This window comes from Blennius ocellaris (assembly GCF_963422515.1).
Source record: "Blennius ocellaris genome assembly, chromosome: 8".
In the NCBI taxonomy this organism is placed as follows: domain Eukaryota; kingdom Metazoa; phylum Chordata; class Actinopteri; order Blenniiformes; family Blenniidae; genus Blennius; species Blennius ocellaris.
Window position 1 is genome coordinate 14,155,100 of NC_137657.1, and position 20,820 is coordinate 14,175,919.

A 20,820-nucleotide genomic window follows, 5' to 3' on the forward strand; every position below is an offset into this window, starting at 1 on the left:
TATTTGTACGTTTCAATGCAGTTGTTGTAGCTGTATGCATTGGTGAGTACAGCAGTACCAAGGACAACTGCGGCCGTCAGCAGGTGATGAAGCGAAGTGGCCATTTGTTCCAGGGGATCCGTCGTTTTAGACGACTGTCACCAGATCCTGTATGGTCAGAAATGTCTGTTGAGAGGACTTCTGGGTTTTTGTGCGACAGGGATCTGCGGAAAGGGAGCATTTACAGTTCAAGTTGGAACAGGATTTGTAATTCTTTGCACAGTAAATCTTAAACCAATCTCCCCAGGCATTAATATGCCACTTGCACACATGTGGCTGTCGCGTTTCCTTTCCGGTAAGCTATGAAATAAATTAAAAATGTACTTCAGATTGTTTTAGGCATTTTCATGCCAGTCTTTTGTTGTATGACAGTTGAAAGTAAATAAAAAGAAGTACATATAAATCCCCGCTTCTGAACTCCGATGTAACAGGATCTATTATAGTTGGTCCAAAAACATCAGAGACAGAAATGATCTACACTAATAATACCGCTGGATGGTATTACTTTGGTCTGCAGTACCACTGTGAAAAGCTCACTTTTGGCCAGAACTGTCAACCTCCACATTGAACAAGTCTGCAGGACCTGCGTAACGTCTCTAAAATCAGGAACCTGCTGACTCAGAGCGAGGCTGAGAATCCATTTGTTTCAATAGTGTCTCCCAAGTCAAACGTAAACAGCAAAAAGCCGCCACCTCTCAGGCTGGATTTGCATGTCTCCTCATGCTGAATTGAAGTTTTTCCATCCCATCCTTGCTTTTACTTGCTCATTGTGGAATTGTTGGGTTTTCCTGCATTTTTTATGAATACTTTCATCAAACAGTCTGCCTTTTCACCAATTTCTTGCAGCATACATTGTAATCGGTAGTATTCAGTTTCCCCTTTTGTTGTGCCATTTTCATATCCTTTTTCACTCTCCGACTGTGTTCCTCATCCAGACATTTCTATTACCCAAATGCCATATGATATAAGGCACAATTGGCAAACTATTGTTTCTACTGTTTCTAGTAATATGTGGGCGCTTTACATTGCGAATTCATGTAAAATAAAAACAAACTATTTTCACACAAGCAAGACCAAGGAGGATCAACTTCCTCATGGCCAAAGGAAACTCGTGAAAATGTTTCTTCCTTACACATCAGCAGTGGCAAAGTGTAAGAAAGAAAGCATAAAGAGCAAAATGAATAATACACAGAAACAACTCGTATATATTTTTTTTAGTATCTTGTACAGTTAAAGAGTTTGTTTTATTGTAAGAGCTGACGTCATTCTGAACCATCAACAATTTGCAATAAAATGTTCAATAAGTTCTTACAAAACCTAAACACTTGTTTATTCAGTACAATTTTGTTATCAGAATTTAAAGTAAATTAGATTCCATCATGAAAGTCTTACCTGCTCAGAGGAATGCCGTTCTGCTCACTTTGGTTTCTCACAGAGCTTTGCAATGTTATCTCTAAGATACTCACCCTAAAGAGGAACATGGGGGCAGTTCACTCTTCCTTTTTTAAATAGGAGTGTTTATAGCTAATTAAACAAACAAAAATTAATTATAATAAATAAAAAAAAATAGAAGGGCACATGAGAGTAATAGTTTTATTTTGTGCCAAAAAGGGAAAAACATTGTTTGGAGAGCAATATTTTTAAAGGAGGTCAATTTTACAGGATCACTGTTGCTGTAAATCTCTGCATTTTTTTTTTTCCAATAAATTTGACCACAATGACTTATGCAATTGAGCTGCCCGAGTGACTGTCCAGATATGAGACCTTTAAAAAGTGGGGCCGGACCGAGACAAGCATCAGATATCTGATCTGAAAGTCTTTCTCATAATAGTGCTCTGATACAACCTTGACTGGTCGTTATCCGTGAACTGACTTCAACCTCTCAGCAGAGCAAGTAATGAGAGAAGGAGAAGCAACGTCAGCCTCACTGAGATGTTTTTTTATTTTTTTATTTAATAAATGACAATTAGAAAAGCAAAGCTCAGAGGAAACTATGGTCTAGCTTCGTATCCATTGACATTCAGATCATATACGGCCATTAAAAGGGATGTTTTCACCAAAAGCAGCATATTTCCAATGTTTTAACAACTCGTCATTTTATTACATGGACAGCTCGCAGCAGGTCTATTCTTGAAGGAAGCCGCGTCCAGTGGCTCAGAGGAGTTGAAGCCAGAACGGAAAGTCCCTCATAGGAGGCGTAATTATTCTGCTCATTTTAAAAATAAAACCTCTCATATTGAAAGCAGAAGGTGTTTCACTATAACAAGCTCCGTCTTGGAGCTGCTGTAAGCTTTTTGTGTAGTTGCACAAATGTGATTTAACAATTCTGTTATGTTTGATAATATGATTATCTTTATGTTATGTCGGAAAACCTCAGGCAGTGTTCAAGTCAATAATGAAAACAATAGTGAAATAAACATCCAATGAGGAGATTTGCAATTGTACCATTAGGTGCTGATAGCATTACAAATGAAAGCACCTGCACAGAGACTCAGGAAAGTAGAAACCCCTGTTCTTTAGGAACATAAATTACATACATCTATGTAAGCAGAAATGCAACAAAATCAAAATTACAACATAAATATCAGACTGTAATTACATTAAAATTCAACATAATTTTTGCTTTACAACTTGGAAATCGTTCTGGGTTCTTTTTCATCCTCTTGTTTTCTGCTCCCGTGCCATCTGACACAGTCCACACAGCGGCAGGCAGGCCATGACTATCCAATCACCACACACGGATCCCTGCAGGAAAAGCACAAAAAAAAAACCCCAGAAATATCAGATTAGACACGCTCACAAATAAACATGACAACCTTGCTTGTTCATGTGGATATCTTCTTTATGGACCCATTTCTTCGCATTTCATACAAAACTACAACATCTCAACATATGTCCATCCACAATGCTGGTGTGATCACTGTTTAGATAACTTTACTGCACTGACATCAATGTTGTATCTGTGTCGAATGCTTGTCCTTAAAGCGATCATGGCTCCAGGAAGGAATGGCAGACAGCAGCTGTCCCCATGCTCCTGAGCCACCTGGCAGCCCAGGATGCAGGGAACGAATGTTGCACAAAGACCTGGGAGGGGAGAGAAGATGCTTCGTTTGAATTCAATTCACTTGGCAAACTTGTCAAAGTTCAGCTCGCCTCCGCGTGAACACATGAAGCCACGTACAGATGCCGCAGTCCTCGCAGCAGTCGCAAACGTTTGAATTCCAGTCTGACGATCCAGACGACACATTGTACTGGGCGGAGGCCTGCGGCTGCGAGCTGATTGGACCCGAGTGGAATGCCATGGCTGCAAGCAGAAAAGCAGAAGCATGTCAAAGTTGAAAAAGACCGAATATCATCAACAGTCTTCTTTCGATTTTGAGTCATTCCTTCGTCCCGTCCAGCCCCGCAGATCTCACTTTCAACCAAAAGCAGGTCCCTCTTACTGTTTTAAATTGCAAGAAGACTGCTGGATGAACTTGGTTCAGTTCGTCTTGACCACACTACCTTCTGAGAGGAGTGAATGGCGGCTCCTTCGGAAAGCTGTTGACTCTTCACGACGGTCACCGTCTAAATCCAACAGGGGGAAGGCTTCAACCTGGCAGTACCTTTTATACCCCCGGTGAAATACGCTGAAGGCAGGAGCCTTGTTACGATGACGTAACATTCCAAACATTTATCGTCATGTAGAGAGAAAAGCTCAAATGTTTAGTTTCGGGGTGTATCACTCGTTTCAAAAGGTTGCAATATGAGGCAGTTTTAACGAGCAAACAGCAATAGAACTTAAGTGGTTGGATGGTGTGTGTATTTGTATTTCGGCAACTAATTAACCAGCCTGTACATTTCGAGCAGGTGTGGCGTGTGTGTCCACTGTGGGGACGAGATCCGTTCACTGAAAAATATCAGTCAAATGTCAGCAGTCGTGTGTGGAGCCAGGAAGAAGGGTTGGGACTGGTGTGCTTTAGCACTGATGAGGTGTACAGTATGTTCATGAGTACACGTGAGTTTACACACAGCAAGTGTTTCCTAATGTTTAACCTACAACATTGTACACTGCAAAAGATTTGGACCCTCGGGTGGCTTCACTAAAGATGGATGATAAATGTCTAAAGAGTGAAATAGATATAAATGAAGAACACATGTGACAATAAAATCCTTGTGAAAGGACTGAAACAAAATAGAGAGTTGAAACAGTTCAAATTGAGTTACATTACGTATTTTATTTTGTTTCCCAAAATACTGTTCCTGAAGAAGAGCAAGGAAGCAACGCAGGTGAATGCTTTTATTTCATTAAACCTTTTTAGTCATGTTTTTTGATGACTGGCTTGATAATCATGAGATGTAATTATTTTGTCTGACTAAAGGCTTATTATAGGGGAGGACATACAAGCCCGTCCTTTGTATTGTGTTTTATTGAGTATAGTATCTAAGGGGTCCTTTTTCTTGTGAGATCATCATCATCAGCTCTATACACAGTGCCATGGTTCACGTTTGGTTTCTAGTCTTTTTGAGTCTGACTCTCATTTCGGGTTCTTTTTTTCCCCCCTTTGGACTTTTTTACTTGTTGAAAATCAAGGTGTGCTTCAGTTCTATCTCCGGTGGTGTCTGGCACCTCAAGTCCTCCGCTGAACCAAACGAGACACACGGAGGTGTTTGAAAGTCTTGAATATGGATAAAACAATATTGTGGACGATATGGGGTTTATAGTGTCTGAAATACTGAGTCTAGAAATTGTCACATTGTTAAATTTAGCAACAATAGTTATTGTTTCACTTGTAAATGACAAAACTATTGATCACAGGCCTATTTTTTGAAGATTTTGAACGAGTCACTCAGGCCTGAAGCCTTCTGTTCTCTCTCCTTTAGTTTGAAATAACCAGGTCGTAGAAATGAGACACAATTATTAATACCTAAGCATAACCATCAACAACAAACTGTCATTGGAGCACCATGTTGATGCACTTTGTTCAGAATCCAACCACTGCATGTTCTGAGGAATTATAATGTCGATTTTAACTTTTCTGAGAATGTTTTTATTATTGTTTTGTTGGTTCTCTGCTTACTTTTTCTTTTTGTCAGCCAGTATGAGTCACTTACACTGAAAAACAAAAGGAAACTGCCCCTTACCCACTCAACAACCTCAAAGTTTAAACAAGGTGAGAACAATAAATAATAATTTAAATGAATTATTTTTTCTTTTATGTGTGTTTTATCACTATTTGGCCCTCAGGGATGCTAAAGCTGACCTTGACCCGATCCAACAGGCCTTCCACATTCAAAGTCCCTTAAATCACATTTCTTCCACATTGGTATGCCTCAGCATGAACTTCAGCACTTTGTCGACATGCCTAAATTCATTAAGGCGCTGTCATGTTAGCTGATTATCTCATTGCATTAATCAGTATTTGAACAGGTTTATCTAATGAAGTGGCTGGTGAGTGTATATACACTGTATATACTATATTTAAGTATATCTTGCTCCAGCCAGAGCATTTGACTGGAATTTACACTTGATTTAGACTTGGCAAACCCAGAGAATGGTTTGCCAAATATCTATCTCACAGTGCTCAAGTTTGTCCTCGTTACATATTCAGTCCACTAGAGAGCACTGAGACATTGTTTTTTAGCTCTAAAATGTTTTGAACATTATGCAAGACATAATCCATATCTTCCCCCGGGTTACAGCAGAATGTCAGGACAATAAATCTGCAGTGCAGCACAATAAATTCTAATGTATTCAATACAGTTTTGATCAGAAACAAAACTGGGTGTTTGGGAGCAGATTTCAGGATGCTGTGACTTAATAAATTGTTTTTCATGAAGGTTATGGTTTTGGGAGATGTGTGTATCAGAACATAACTTTGTTTTAAAGTTCTCATAGAAGAACAATCAAACCTTTAAACCAAAAGTAGACGAAGCATCTGTGATATTACACAATAACATAATTTACCAGACGACCCTCGGTTGAGACAGAAGTGACCGCAACAGTGTTCAGTTCCTCACAGATTAAATGCATCTGTTGTTGGAAGGTAATGGTGAAAAGGGAATTCAGTCTATCCTGCCTTCAGCTAGTCTAGTTTCTGACTCATTCAAAGCCCTGAAGCCTTCAAACTGGAGTCTGCACGTGTCAACAACTGCTTAAGAATCATTCTTGAACCGAATCTGAATCTTATTTTGTTAACCCTTTCAGAGGCAAGCAACCACATTTATAAGTATGAGTAACATTACAACTATTAACGTAATAAAAGTGGCACTTGTCCTTGAGATGAGTATTGCTCGTGCAGGATTTCTAAAATCAGTGAGATTTCTGTGATACTTCTGCTCCACATGTCCCATAATGACAATAATGTGAACATGATTATGCTTTGCCGAATACAACAAGTCAAAGTATGTCTGGTTGCAATCTTATCTCATATTTAGGCTACTTTATTGCAATGAACACATCATATTGTACGATAGTTGTTTTCTGTTTCTATACCTATTTTGACGAAGTTTAAAGATATTACACAAAGTATGGATTTAACCAGTTTCCTATGAAATGTAAATGCATTAGGAGAAGAAAAAAAAACCCCACCAGACTTAAAATAGCCACTTATCGATAATAACCAGCTTCAAGTTTCCAATTTCTTAGTATTTCAGTGAGTGCATTATAAAGAACCGAAGTACATTTCAGGAACCTACAGATGAGGGTGAGATCTCAACAGCAATCATTTCCAAGTAAAATGAATAGAAATGCATTTCCAGGAGAACTTGCATATCTTATTTTTAACCTCGATAATGCAGCAGATAGTATTCATGATTGACCCGTAGTGTTCAAGATGAGCAGATTCTTCCACATCCTGCAGCCTTCTTGATAAAAATAGATCATTACAACGTACTCTTAGCAAGTCCTGCATCCACTTTGTGTCTTGTAGAGGTAGGCAATTCGTCTCCTCTTCTTACACTGTGCAAACATTTAACTTCATGGAATGTATTTCATTTTTCATTTGAAAATGCATAGTAATTTGTAGTTGTTTACTTTGAAATATATATTTTCTTAAAACCATGTAGTTATTTACTAAACTTTGAGATATGTGAACCCTAAAATGAAATGTAAAAAAAAAAAAAAACCCTGCAAAAAAAATGTGTTTTGATATTGACCAACAATAATGTTTCATATTTGAAAACAACCAAATTATGAAGAACTACTTGGTGGGGCTGGTCGAATTTCTGTCAAACAAGCACTTTCACTTCTCTTCCAGTTATGAGGTATTCTTTTGTAAAAGCATACTTTGTGCTGCTTAAGGGATAAAACCGCCCATTCTTTAGTTCATTCTATATGTCTTTTAAGTTCTCTATATGCCCGAAATTTGATCAATTTGATGAATACAAGCTTTATTGTGAATCGTAATATTTTTAGAGGACACAGTCACACACCGTCTGCACTCTTTATAACTGGCTGCCGACTCGTTTTAAAAATATATGTCACAATTTTCCTGAGACAGTCATCAATTCCCACTACGGCGAGGTTTGCGTCTGTCTAAAGCGCTTCAGGATTCGGTTCCTGAATTTTCACTTCTCCTTTTTCCAACCCCCGTCATCTGGACGAGTGTGGCACAGATTATCTGTGAAAAAGGATGTCAAGCTGATGTGTTTGTGAGCAGGGCGCTGCCGTGTTATCAGTCCTGGAGGTTTCAGGTGGCCCGCCGCTTCCTTCTTCTCAGTAAACATGGATCAGGTCATGACAACCACTGAGGATTACTGGGTGAGTGGATATTTCTGCATGATATTTGCTTTTTCACACTAAATATTGCCCTTGCCTAAAACTAAAGTATTTGTTTTATTTATTCATTTTTTTGTTTGTTTCTTAGGACGAGATTTCTGACTATGACGACAACTACACCCTGTCTCCCGAGACAAGCGGGGCGATTGCAGCCCCGTGCTTACAGGAAGACATCTATGGTTTTGCAGAGACGTACTCCCCCATCGTGTACAGCCTGGTGTTCTTCTTAGCAGTGGTTGGGAATGTGCTGGTGCTGTGTGTGATCCGGCGCTACAGAAACTCTCAGAGCGGTGGAGCCTGTGCCTTCTCTCTGACGGATACCTTCCTCCTCCACCTGGCTATTTCTGACCTGCTGCTGGCCTTCACACTGCCCCTCTTTGCAGTGCAGTGGGCCCACCACTGGGTGTTCGGCGTGGCCCTCTGCAAGATCTCCGGGGCCCTCTTCTCCCTCAACCGGTACAGTGGCATCCTCTTCCTGGCCTGCATCAGCTTCGACCGATACCTGGCCATTGTTCACGCCGTCAGCTCGGGCTGGAAGCGAAACACCTGCCACGCTCAGTTTGCCTGCGCCATCATCTGGATGGTCTGTTTGGGCTTGAGTGGAGTGGACATTGCCTTCAAAGAGGTAATGGAGGTCCACATCGTGGGCCAGACGCGGGGGCCGCTGTGCCAGTTGTATTTCACCGAGAGCGCCACCCAGTGGCACGTGGGGCTGCAGCTGATCAGCGTGAGTCTGGGCTTCGGGGTCCCCCTGTTGATCATGCTCTACTGCTACATCCAGATCTTCAGGTCGCTGTGCAATGCCAGCCGCCGACAAAAGCGCAAGTCTCTCCGCCTCATCGTGTCCCTGGTGTCCGTGTTTGTGGTCTGCTGGGCTCCGTACAACTGCTTCCAGCTGGCGGACAGTCTGCACCGGCTCGGCGTGGTGAGCGGCGGCTGCCAGTTTGGTCGCGTGGTGGACATCGGGACTCTGATCACCGAGAGCGTGGGCCTCTCGCACTGCGCCCTCAACCCGCTGCTCTACGGCTTCGTGGGGGTGAAATTCAGGAGGGAGCTGGTCAGAATGTGCAAAGGGTTGCTGGGACAGAGAGGCTGGCTGGGAATGAATGGATGGAGCCAGAGGAGTGCCAGAAGGACCACAGGATCATCCAGCTTTGCAGAAACTGAGAACACCTCCTACTCCGTCATGGCATTATAACATAAATGTAACATGAAGAAGAATAGGAGCGGTTTGTGGGAAGGGAGATGGTAACAAAACCAAATGTAAGTTGAATCACGACTTTTAAAATGTTCTCACGTAAAGAAGGTTCCTGTCTGTTCGGTTGGTCTCACATTGGTGCTTAGACAGTTCTTTATACTGAACTGTATAAATGGTAGTGAACTCATCAAACGGTAGGGGTCTGCCGTAATGCTTAATGCTGATTCTCTCACACTTTTCGTGAGAATGTGTTGATTTCTGTGCCCAATGGTCAAATCTTGTGAAATGGCTTTATTTCTGCAGACTTGTGAAGCAGTCAAGGGCTTAAACTATGACTCATATCTCACTTCTTCATACTCAGTGGAGATAATAGCTTGCAGAAAATGATTTTTATGTTTATCAAGCTGGGGTGGGGGTGTCATTGAAAGAATGCTTATGTTGATATATGTTTGTTTTTTTATGAATATTTTAATGATGTGTATAAAGCTCTTTTTTTCAGATGTGTGCTTGAAGTTGTACTACGAGCTGCAAAACAGGAAGTGACTCGGTCTGAATTTTATGTGCAAAAAAGCTCAACTTCCTTTTGACGGTCAAAGTTTTTCTAAGAAATATTTTGAAATAAAAACCTTGTGTATTAAATGTTAACCTCCCGTGTTTTTCTGAGTTTTGACAACTTTCTTCTGCACTCACTGATCTCATGCTCACTGCAAACCGTGACAATATTTGAAGTTGGTTCAATGACAAAACAGAACCACAGCAGCAGAGGATGCATATCTGTCGATACTGATACGTCAATATTTGCACCGTCAGAAAAGCAAAGCTGCAGTACTATTTCAACAAAGCTACATGAGTATCTGACAAGCAAAATGTGGATTATAATGCGAGATGATCACAAACGGATCGGTCCAAGGCAGGTAAAAGAAGCCAAAGCCAGAAAAGTCGAGTGAAGTCTCACTGCAGTGTTGTCAATCGAATTATGGCTGCAAGGAACCTGTAGATTTAATTGAAATGTCTATAAAAAAAAATAAAAATAAAAAATGGTGCTGAACCTGCAGATGGCAGAGATTAGAGAGCTTATGTTGATCCACATAAGTGTTGCCGATGCCATGACATCACAACCTGCACGCCAGAGGGAGGATGACGGAATGTTCTCCACTTGAGATTTGACCTGGGGTTAACTGTCAGTGTGAAACGGCCCAATGCTTTTGCAGGACAGACTCAGAATTGCTAACAAGATCAGTTTAGTTGGTCAGTTTCAGTGTGAAAGCAGTGGAAAACTATTTTGTAGACTGTAAAGCCAAACAGCAGAGCTTAATTCTGGGAATAACTTAATTTTAATTAGCCAGAATAGTTTCTATGAATTTCATTGTAAATGTTGTAAGTATTTCTGAATTTCGGAATTTTTTTTTCAGATTTTTCTATTTCCTCTCATAAGTTTTGCACTTGAGTTTCTAGTGAAGTATAAAATGCTTTGACCAGAAATAACTTTGTTCCTGCCACCTGGAGAAAATGAACAGAATTCTCAGTTCTTGTGATGTTTGTATCCACATGTATAGTTTTGGCGTTTTAATTGTAGTGTGTTCCAATGATACACAGGACTGAGAGCCAGTCTGCATAGGCAATATAATAACTGTATAGTGCCATCTAGCTGTCAAAGTTGTGTTGCTTGTTTTTAACAGGTTTTTCTTTTTTTTTTTATTATTATTGGGAGCATATTTATAATTAGAATGTGAATAACAGCTATTCTGAGAAACCAGAATGTTTTTGCCGCTGTTTTGCAGCTGAACAAGTATTCATACCACTTGAACTTTTCTACATTTTATCACATGACAGCCGGTTGATAGTAATCAGCTACCTTTTCTCTAACCCCCAAAATGAAATCCATTGAAAGCAAGAGCGTTTGAAAGTCACCTGATTAGTAAATAGAGTCCACCTGTGTGCAGTCTGATCTTAGTATAAATCCAGCGGTTCTGTTAAGCCGTGCACGTCACACGGAGTCCTGTGTAATCTACAACTCAGGTGGGACAATCTGTCCACGAGACAACTACCAGTCGACTTCCCACAAATTGGACTCAATGTAAAATGCTGTGGCAATAAAAAAAAAAAAAAAAAAAAGCACTGCATATAACCCTAAACCCACCCAAAATGTGAAAAAAAACAAGGGGTTTGAATCCCATTGCAAGCCACTGTATATTACTGGCATGATCATTTTGGGAGAATTATTCAATTCCACTTTGTAATTACTGCATTTTACTTTTTCAAGGTACTGATGTCAACTATATATATTTTTTTTTTCCAAGTCAAATTATAATGATCAAACTATGATGGCAAATGTTGTATATTCTCTGCATATCGTCCGTCTCATCTCTGCAAAAACACAATTTATTTTCAGTAGCAACTGGTGTTTTGGTTCCACTTTAATTAAACCAAACACCGTTACTGCCATCTAGTGGAGAGCGTGTGTCAGTGCAGTCTTTGTCTCTTTGTGTCCGGCTCTCTCGGTTCTCCCAGTCAAGTCATGCGAGCGACAACGGAAACGCCTCCACGCGCCCTTCAAAACAAACCGCGTCATTGGCATTAGAAGAACTTGAATGACGCGATCCGCAACATTTAACCGTATCTGTCTAGTCTGGACTGAAGATAATAACTTAGGCTAATCTCATTATCTTTGTTCTTGCGTGTTATTTTGCGCCACGCGCAGAAGATTCCCTCGGTGGATTTTACTCGGAAACGCCAGGAATCGGTGAACGCAGAGTTTCAGGCGAGGTTTTGGCAGACCGGGGACGCGACGACGTGTGAGTGTGATGTGACATTCGGCTTCCACAAACAACCGAGAGTGTAAACGGACGAGGTGGTGGGAGTGTGTTTGAGTCCGGTCAGAAAGTGTCCCGAGTTATAAAACGACCAGCAAGTTGTTTTTTGGTTTGTTTGTTTTTTGTTGTTGTTTCCTCCGGTGGTTTCTCGGTTTTTAGGACTCAGACTGATGAAACGACCTTGTGTATGTGCAGCCTCGCTGGTGGTTATAAAGTGCGAGGTTTGACGTGAAGGGTCTTGCGGGACTTTGACGGGCGCTCGACAGCTGCGTCGTTATCGGTCAGCGTGCGCAGCAGATATGCGCACGTTGCTGCGCTCGCGCCGCGTTTAGGGTGTCATCTGCTCACACCGCAGCAACGCTTCCCATTTGCAGCTGACATCCTGCCTGGGAAACAGGGTAAGTAAACCTTCTTCTTCTCTTATAAAAGCTGCTTCATAATGGATTGCTTTAAACTTCACACCTTTTGTCATTTATACTTGCAAATATTTTGCATTTCATGTTGTTTAGTCTATAGAAGTCTCTGATGCGTGATGTTTGTTTTTTTCCTGAACGTGTGGCTTCTCCACAGAATCTCAAGGGGGCAACAAGAGGTCAAGTGATTATAAATGACAGGCATTTAATGTCTTCTTGATTATTGAATGCAAGTCATTTATTTTGAATATAAAAAAAAGTGAGCGAAAATATTTTTAAACAAAACAATGCTCGAAAAGGAGTGTACTGTAAATCCCTACACCTTCTCACCTGATCCTCATCTCCCCCCAGTGCCTATAAGAGAAATCAGAATTATGACTTAACAGTTAACCCAGAAATAATTACACAATGCAGCGGCGACTCCTCATCTGTGTTTTCTCTTGACATGATCTTCCTATACCTCTCTTAAAGATGCTTCCCTTCAACACCCTATCGAACCCATATTTTCTAAATATTTCCCATAACTATATAATTATAACCATAATTGGAGCTCTTTTATATTTGAAGAACAGTGTGCTTCCCCCAAACCTCCACACAGTCGCTCACATGCGGTAAAGCAGGTGAACTGTCAGTAATAAACAGTGATTTCTGCTGAAATGCTTTTCCTAAACTTGCAATGCTCCTTGACTCAATATGACTTATTTGTTGATTTCAAGCTGAATCGTATTGAGACTAAACTAAGCGGCGGTAAAATTTATAAGGCCTCGTTTACGTCACAGCATTTTTAAGTGAAAATGGAAAACTTCCATTGCGTTTTGGGGGGACCGTTCACACAACAACGGTGCTTGGGAGAGGCTGACGGCGCAACTTTTTCAATAACAATCTCCGAGGTGGAACTTTATGAAAACCCTCTGGCTCTATGTAATTGAGGAAAAGGGAGGGTTTTTTTCTGAAATGCTGATACTGTACTTGCGGTTTTGCGGATGCGCAAGAAGTACTCATGGACAACAGTGAATGTGGTGCGTGTGCTTCTCATAGCCGCCATTCAACTCAAGTCATTCTGTATTGATGTGCAGCTGCAGCGTATCGCAGTGCAACATGAAATGACGTTGCAATATTTGCTTCCACTTGAACCAGAGCAAGATAGAGGCTTGCGGAAGTTAAAATGTTGAACGATCCCGAACATTGACCGCGCTGAACGGTACGAAGAGCCTTGCGACTCAACCACGTTTAAAATCCTATATGGTCATCACAGATCTTCACTGAGAGGCTTCAAATGGTTGGTGATATTCCCGACGTGTTTGAGTCGTGATGCATCTGGACTGTTTTCTGGCCATTTTCTAAAACATTTTAAAGGATTCAAGCAGCTTTCTATATTTTTTTAACAACATAAAGTCCTCGTAGCAAACCTGGGCCCCGTTCCAGAAATGCGGGTTATGTGAAAATTCAGAGTAAGTTAACCCTGAAATGAGAGAGAACTCAAGAGTTTTCCGTTCCAGAAAGAGAGTTGAATTAAGCTCGGGGTCAGTCAAGGTAGTAACAGACTCTGTGAACTGAACCTGCTCACTGGCAGGTTTAGTTGAGGAAACCCTGAGTTTCTACTATTTCCTCCCACCTGAAGCAGCTGCTCGAAATGATATTGTCCATTATTTCCAAACCCAATCGACAGCGAAGCACAAGTAATATGCCCAGTATTGTGTTTTTTTTTTTTTTTGTGAAGTGGTAGTTTTCTTTATAATATTGGTGAAGCGACAGTGTGTTGAGCAGTGAGAGAATCACACTGAGACAAGTGACTTTCCTTTTGGGGAGTTATATAATCGTGTGTGGTTGTGTGTGTGTGTGTCCATAGGGAACTGGGCTTTCCGTTCAAACCCACTCCCCTATTGCCTCACAGTGACATCGCACCATGTGAGTTATGAGACGAGGCTGAGCGCGTTTATAAAAACCCCGCATGGATTTAACAAGCGGGGAGTTTGAGGAATTTCCTCTGACAGTGCACAGAGAGAGAGAGAGGGAGAGAGAGAGAGCGAGAGCGGGAACATTTATTATTCACATCTGGGGCAGAGCAGCATTTTGAATTCTGTGTTCGACATGTTTGCGTCTTCACAGAACATGGACGTGGACCTTGATGGACTCTTCCGTCAGAACGCCTCCTTTGACTACGACGACGACTACGAGTATAAAGAAGAATTCGACCCGAGAAGCAACAAGCCGGTGTGGGTCCCAGTGGTTTACTCCCTGGTCCTGGTGGTGGGCCTGCTGGGGAACATACTCCTCCTGGCAGTTCTGGCCCAGAGGAGGCCGGCATGGAGGGTATCGGACACTTTGATTCTCCACCTGGGCATCACAGACATCCTCCTGCTGGTCACGCTGCCCTTCCGGGCCGCACAGGCTGGCGGCGGCGGATTGTGCTCTGGGATCCTCTGCAAAGTCTGCGGAGCCGTTTTCAATGTAAGTCGAAACCTTCCGCTGCCGGACGAGGCCAAGTCAGAAAGCGAAAGTAAGAAGTTCCTATCTGCAGCTGTGATAAAAGGGGTTTCTATATGACTGGTGTTTGGTCTCGGCCATCAGAGCCTTCTTAAGCAAGAGAAGATGCTTGTTGTGCTGTTGAGCAAACGCTTTTCCGGAGCAACAGCATTTCAGACTTGGGACTGAGAAGGGAAAGGAAGGGCTCACCAGGAGGAGAAGTGAAATTTAAGGGACTTTTCTGCTGTGGAGCTGAAGTTCTTGTGTCACGTTAATGCATGCATCTATTCTTTGTCACTGAAAGTAATAATAATAATAATCGTGTGAATAAGTGGAGTTTCACACCAATATTTATTTGAAAAAAAATAAAATTCACAACTAATTGCATTCTAAAGGTAATAAGGAAATTCTAAATAGAAATTAACACCGGTTCTAAAACTGTGGTACATGTACTCCCCGTGGTGAGAAGAGAAAAATATGAAATTGCTAAATAAAATAAGCATTATCTTTTCCTTTTAGGTCAGTATCAGCCTGCAGTTGGTGTGTGCATGCTTGTTGCGAAAAACACACTTTGGAATTTGTATTATCAGTGACAGATAAGATTTGTTTTTTTTAATAAACTGAAACTCTATTGCTCTGTCAGCAGCGACTGCAGGTGTGAGTGAATTTAAAAATTCTCGTCTGCCATTTTTCATGGGAGAAATAATGTTGCTGCACTTTTGTGAGGATGGGTTTTGAGAGACGTGTTCACTTGTAAACTCCACACTTCCTCCAGTAATATGCAATATAAAGAGTCCGATTCATAACCACAACGTATCTGGTCCAACGTGTGTGTGCTCATAATGTAAATAAGATGTATCTGACTTATTCTCTGTACATCCAAATAACCATCAACAATGTCCTGTACTGTGAAAATGCAGGAAGTTGAGCCTTCGGCCAAAACATTAGCGTCGCATGCGAGTTCAGAACTGTTTGAGTTTCACTATCACTATGCAAGACTTGGCAGCCCTTAGCTTATGAAGACTTTTTTTTTTCTTTACATCCCCGGGCGAGGGTGAAGTAGCCTTAATACAGGAGACATTGAATGTTTCCCCCGTGTAGTTAAAAAAAAAACCAGGAGGCTATGGTTGGACCAAAGTGTTTCAGATAAATGTTGTTGTTTTTCTTGTAATATACTTGAACTACACATGAAAAAGTGGGAAAAATAAATAGATTTATTATTATCATGCTTTTTTTTTTTTCTCTGTCTTTCACTGAGCCCAAGTTCACTTTTTTTTTTTTTTTCTTTTTCACAGATGAACTTCTTCTGCGGGATCTTTCTGCTGGTTTTCATCACCTTGGACCACCACCTGTCCGCCGACCAGCTGTCCTGGCGCAGGAAGCCCCTGTCCGTTCACGTCACCTGCCTGTCGGTGTGGCTCCTCTCCCTGTTCCTCACCGTCCCCGACTGGATTTACCTGGAGGCCGAGCAGGAGACGGGTCGGAGCCCAGCGCTGTGCGTCCACAGCTACTCCGGCTCTTCTCGGACGGCCTCGCGTCTGTTCCACCACCTGGCGGGCTTTACCGTCCCCGCCGCCGCGCTGATCTTCTGCTGCGCCTCCATCCTGCTGCGGCTGCAGTGCAGCCACAAAGCCCTCCGGAAGCGGAGGGCCGCCGCGCTCATCCTGCCCCTGGTGGGGCTTTTCCTTCTCTGCTGGCTGCCGTACAACTTCGCGCTCATCGTGGACACTCTCGCGGGCAGCTCCCAGGAGACTCCGGACGAACATTTGAGAACGGCTCTGCTGGCCACCTCGGTGTTGGCTTGCGGCCACGCTTGCGTCAGGCCACTTCTTTACCTCGGCTTGTGCGGGAACTTCAGAAAGCGCTGCGCGGCCCTGCTGAGGCGCGTCACAGTGGAGCCCGAGAGCTCGCTGTGGGAGCTGGCTGTGGAGGAGGAGGAGGCGGCCCCGCAAGAGCAGAGTCACGCTGAGGACGAGCTGAAACAGATGACGAGTGTCGTCGATCATCAGACGGAGTCATGTCGGTGCTGATGAATGGAAACGGCCCCCCACCCCCTCCATGACTCAGTGACATCTGAACAATGATCTTCCTCGGAGGGAAATTTAGTGTGAGGTTGTGTCATGAGGTCAAGTCGGCCTCTGTGCTGTGTAATGATGAGAAATGGATATTTATGAGGAGACACTGACATTCCACTTAAATCTGAACTAAGGACAACTGTGTTTTTATTGTTAGGTATTATAATTTATAGGTTTCATTGCTTTTCTTTGTTAATTCATCTATAGGAAAAAAAAAAAGATACTTATGTCAGTAAAAAGCTTTTTATGAGGCAATATTACAATAAGTATGGCCGTTTTGTTTGCACAATATGTAATATAAAAGATAAGTTCTTATCTTTTCGGATGTCTTCTTGTATTACACAGCCCGACAGGCTTTATTACCTTATTGCTGATAATATCCAAGAAACTGTTTCGCTTTTCTTTTGAAGCAGGGAAGATTGTAAATCCCACTGTTGCACAGTCAGTGTGGTTCGTTCTGGGTATTATCTCGAGCGTCGGGGGAGGGAATCTCCCTGTGGCGAAACCCTCGTCTCCATACTGTCTGACTTCATTGTTGCACCATGAGTGTGTGTGTGGACAGTAGCACATGAGGTGGCAAACAAGCAGTGAAGTCATGAATCAGGTGACAGAGGAGGAGGAGGAGGAGGAGGAAGAACGAGCTTCTGCCGCTGCCGCCTTGTTACGGCGCTCTTGTTTACCGTCATCTCCAGATGATTGTTGCAGAGAACTGTGGCACGCTTTGTGTAAAAGGGACAGGAAAAACGAGTCGGCTGCAAATGAAAGGTTACGCGAGAGGCACAACAACTGATTTGTGATAATAGAGGCGCATGTTGTGGGTTTTACTTTCCTGCCGCTCTGCCGGTTGAGGCCTGCCTGTGGAGCCTCGCCGCCAGGCCCCAAGCCAGTTAATATTAATTTACTGATGTAACCTCGGAGCGTACTTTCACAATCCATTGCTCTTTTGGGAACACGTTGCACAGTAATTTCCCTATCTTAAAAAAAAAAAAAAAAAAACAAGTTTCTTCCTATCAGGCCACCTGTTTTTTTTTTTTTGTTTTTTTTATTTCCCATTTCTGATCTGTCTTGCAAATAGTTTTTGTCAGTTCATGAAAAACATGATCTAACGTGGGAAAAGCCAGTGAACTGACTGTAACAGCAGGTCTCCATCACATTCATGGCTGTTTCTAGTCTCACGGGCCTCAGCAAGTTGAGGCGTTATTTCCTGTGTCAAGTAAAGGACATTTTCACTGCAAAGTCGATCATCGTGAACTTTTTCTGACGAGTCACAAAGTTAACGGCACAAGTGTAAATTCAAGGAAGTTAGACTTTTATCAAGGACCGCCCGAGTGATTTAAATAGAGTTGATGTTTGAACTACCTCATTTATTCTAGTTCTTTTTCCCCAAGTTTCCTCTGGGGCGACCAGAACTTCGACAGAAGACAAAAATGACTAGTAGGATGAGTTTTCTATTTCCCTTTTAAATGTTTTAGAAACAAAAGGGGAAAAACTTGTTTTGGTCAAACGTGTTTTTAATTGCTTAATTTGTTGTAAGTATAGTGAAAATGAAGAAAAATTAATAAAACAAGTTCGGTGTTTGTGTAAAAAAAACTTGCCAGCTTTCATAATGAAAGCCTCTAATGGCACCTCCTAATACCACCGCTATATCTTACAATGTGAAAGAGGTGAGGAAGCCTGGCATTTAACCCATTCAGTTCATTTCATTCGATATGGAAAAAAATATGTCTTGAAAGATATTTCAACAACCCCCCCCCCCCCCCCCCCCACCCCCGGGATGGAAGTGTTTATACTGTAGATAAAGTGGTAGTTGCTGCCGCCACCACCCTGTTCTGTTCACGTGTTTGCTCTACACATTGTAATTATATCACAGACGGCAACGTTGTTTAAATAGTTTCGGGCTGTGGCGTCTCTTTAAAAAATAAAAAAAAATCATGTTATCTCTGTGCTTCAACCACACGTCTGAAGATGTGCCTGGTTTGTTTCAGTTTCCTGTCAAAATGCTGAAATGTGTTTCCACAGAAACCGTATCACTTTCACTTTTTCCTTTTTATCGCGGCAGTTCTCATCTGATCATAGTCATAAAACCACTGACATTTGTGCACGGTTTCTAAAGTGTTCAAATGTAAATTGTTGATGTTATACAGTCTGACGTATTAACAATCATCACAGTATTAATCATTACAACGTGCACTGTGTAACGTTCTTTTTTTTTTAAACATTTTTATGAGCAAGAGAGTTTGCTAAATGTCTGTTACATGATCACTGAAGAGTGCTTTTCAGATAATGTGCAGTTAAAAAAAACAAACAAAAAAAAAAACATTGGTAAATGTGAAATTGTCTACAAATGTGCCTGGACTGATGTTTTCTTTGAGATCTTACAATAAAGCAACATGCAGTTATGACATAAACATCTTAAAATACCAGCTCAGGTAGACGTTTGCCCCACAGTGGGATCAATGCTGTTTGGTCAAAGTCAACAGAAGCTTCTTTTAGAGCAGTGAGGTGAGTGAAAGTCAATAGAACAGAATAGAAATACTCTATGGAAGCCAGGGAAATTTTTAAATGGAGAAAATTAATAGATTCAAACAAAAAAAAGACTTTAGCGGTGCCACCTTTATGTGTCTCTAAATCACTGGATTTAATGTTTGGTTCATTTCATGCCTACTTGAAATGTTTGTATGATATAAAGATTTCCCCATGTCGTGGCATACAGTTGATTTATTAATGGGTTTGTGTCATGAGATAAAACACATATTTAGACCCAAAGATTAACTGGAACATTTTGTATCACCAATTTATTATAACCTAACATAAAAAAAAACACACACACAAAAAATACACTCAACAGGTAGTGTTGTAAAATCCTACATTACACTATTCCCTTGAAAGGCACAATCATGTGATATTATAGTTTATTGTGATTCAGTAAAACCTCAGAAGGGTCTGCTGAATGAGCCAAAACAGCTCTTCCAACAATAACCAACTATATTCTTTCTATTCTAAATTTTAAATGTCAAGGGTTCAGAAAACAGGGCAACTTAGAAATATTTTAAATTATTTCTTTTTCCAATTGAACAGAATGCCCACTGGGTTTGTGTTGGTTCATATGATTTGAAAGATATTTGCATGTGTTTGACTACAGTGAGGTTGTTTGAAAATGCTGTGAGATGAAACTTAAATACAAGCTCCAGATTATAAAAACCTGTTGCTATCATCATAACAGATTTTAATACAATTTTAAATGAGCAAAAATGTATTCATCGCAACCATGACATGTTGGCTGTCCCAGTAGTCATAGATAGGATTATCCTTATCATGTTCATTACTGTCAAGTAACTTTGATAACTTTAAATTTAAGAAAAGTGTCAAATTACCAATAAATGTACTGTAAGTTACCTGAAATATAATTAAAAGTGCATTAAAGTGCAGGATTTCCCGCGTGATGACGACGGACTGCCGCTGGGTGGCAGCATTTTCACATCTGCAGTTGAAGCTATTGAAATGAAAATATCCTTGCAATTTTCCACAAAACAACAACAAAAACCCAGAATGATTAAAGAAAAAATACAGAAGTTTGTGTTTGCGAAATTTAACCATCATAAAAGACTTTATACAGTCCATGATTTAAAAGACAGACCTAAGTCTGTTTAAAAAAAAAAAAGGACAAGAAACAAACTTTTTTTCTGAGGCATCATTTTAGAATATGAACATGCTAAAGGCTTTTGAGCAGATTTGCCTCAACAATGCAAACGTTTAGCATCAGTTTTTCAGGGAAAATCATGAATGTGAAGAGAAGCTCAGTTCCTTAATTGGATTATGTTTACATTTTTTATTAACTTACTGTCAAGTAATGTGTTTTAATGTAAATCAGATGGGGATTTTAATCTGTGAAAGAGTTGTATAAATAAAACGTACTTACTTACATAAAAGTAGACCTGACAGTCGGTGAGGATCTCGTGGATGTTGAAGTTTGTGGTTCCAAATACAGCCTGGGGGTCTTTCTGCATGGAGATGGCGTGGGTTTCCTCTGGGTACCATGCATGTATCAAATGAACAA

At 41.2% G+C, this 20,820-nt stretch overlaps 3 protein-coding genes across 3 annotated transcripts; 2 read left to right on the plus strand and 1 right to left on the minus strand.

The window, feature by feature from the left end:
• Window positions 1-2,694: 2,694 nt before the first annotated feature.
• Window positions 2,695-3,341, minus strand: cnfn (cornifelin; the record flags this gene model as incomplete). Its single annotated transcript, XM_080501005.1, has 3 exons — window positions 2,695-2,784; window positions 2,987-3,123; window positions 3,221-3,341. The coding sequence occupies 3 exons, from the start codon at window positions 3,339-3,341 to the stop codon at window positions 2,695-2,697; spliced, it is 348 nt and encodes a 115-aa protein (XP_080357131.1).
• A 4,306-nt stretch (window positions 3,342-7,647) lies between these two features.
• Window positions 7,648-9,504, plus strand: cxcr3.2 (chemokine (C-X-C motif) receptor 3, tandem duplicate 2). The gene is made up of 2 exons (XM_080501225.1): window positions 7,648-7,780; window positions 7,887-9,504. Exons 1-2 carry the CDS (start codon window positions 7,745-7,747, stop codon window positions 8,994-8,996), a joined length of 1,146 nt encoding a protein of 381 aa, XP_080357351.1. The 5' UTR covers window positions 7,648-7,744; the 3' UTR covers window positions 8,997-9,504.
• Window positions 9,505-11,988: 2,484 nt separating this feature from the next.
• On the plus strand, window positions 11,989-19,108 carry LOC308133645 (C-X-C chemokine receptor type 3-like). The gene is made up of 3 exons (XM_080501110.1): window positions 11,989-12,207; window positions 14,332-14,673; window positions 15,984-19,108. The coding sequence occupies exons 2-3, from the start codon at window positions 14,335-14,337 to the stop codon at window positions 16,716-16,718; spliced, it is 1,074 nt and encodes a 357-aa protein (XP_080357236.1). The 5' UTR covers window positions 11,989-12,207; window positions 14,332-14,334; the 3' UTR covers window positions 16,719-19,108.
• Window positions 19,109-20,820: the final 1,712 nt, after the last annotated feature.

Excerpts from the sequence above, each read along its gene's own strand:
- LOC308133645 (XM_080501110.1), top strand. The coding sequence starts at position 14,335 with ATGGACGTGGACCTTGATGGACTCTTCCGTCAGAACGCCTCCTTTGAC. Across the intron at positions 14,674-15,983 it reads TCTGCGGAGCCGTTTTCAAT|ATGAACTTCTTCTGCGGGAT; the intron begins GTAAGTCGAAAC and ends TCTTTTTCACAG.
- cxcr3.2 (XM_080501225.1), top strand. The coding sequence starts at position 7,745 with ATGGATCAGGTCATGACAACCACTGAGGATTACTGG. Across the intron at positions 7,781-7,886 it reads CAACCACTGAGGATTACTGG|GACGAGATTTCTGACTATGA; the intron begins GTGAGTGGATAT and ends TTTGTTTCTTAG.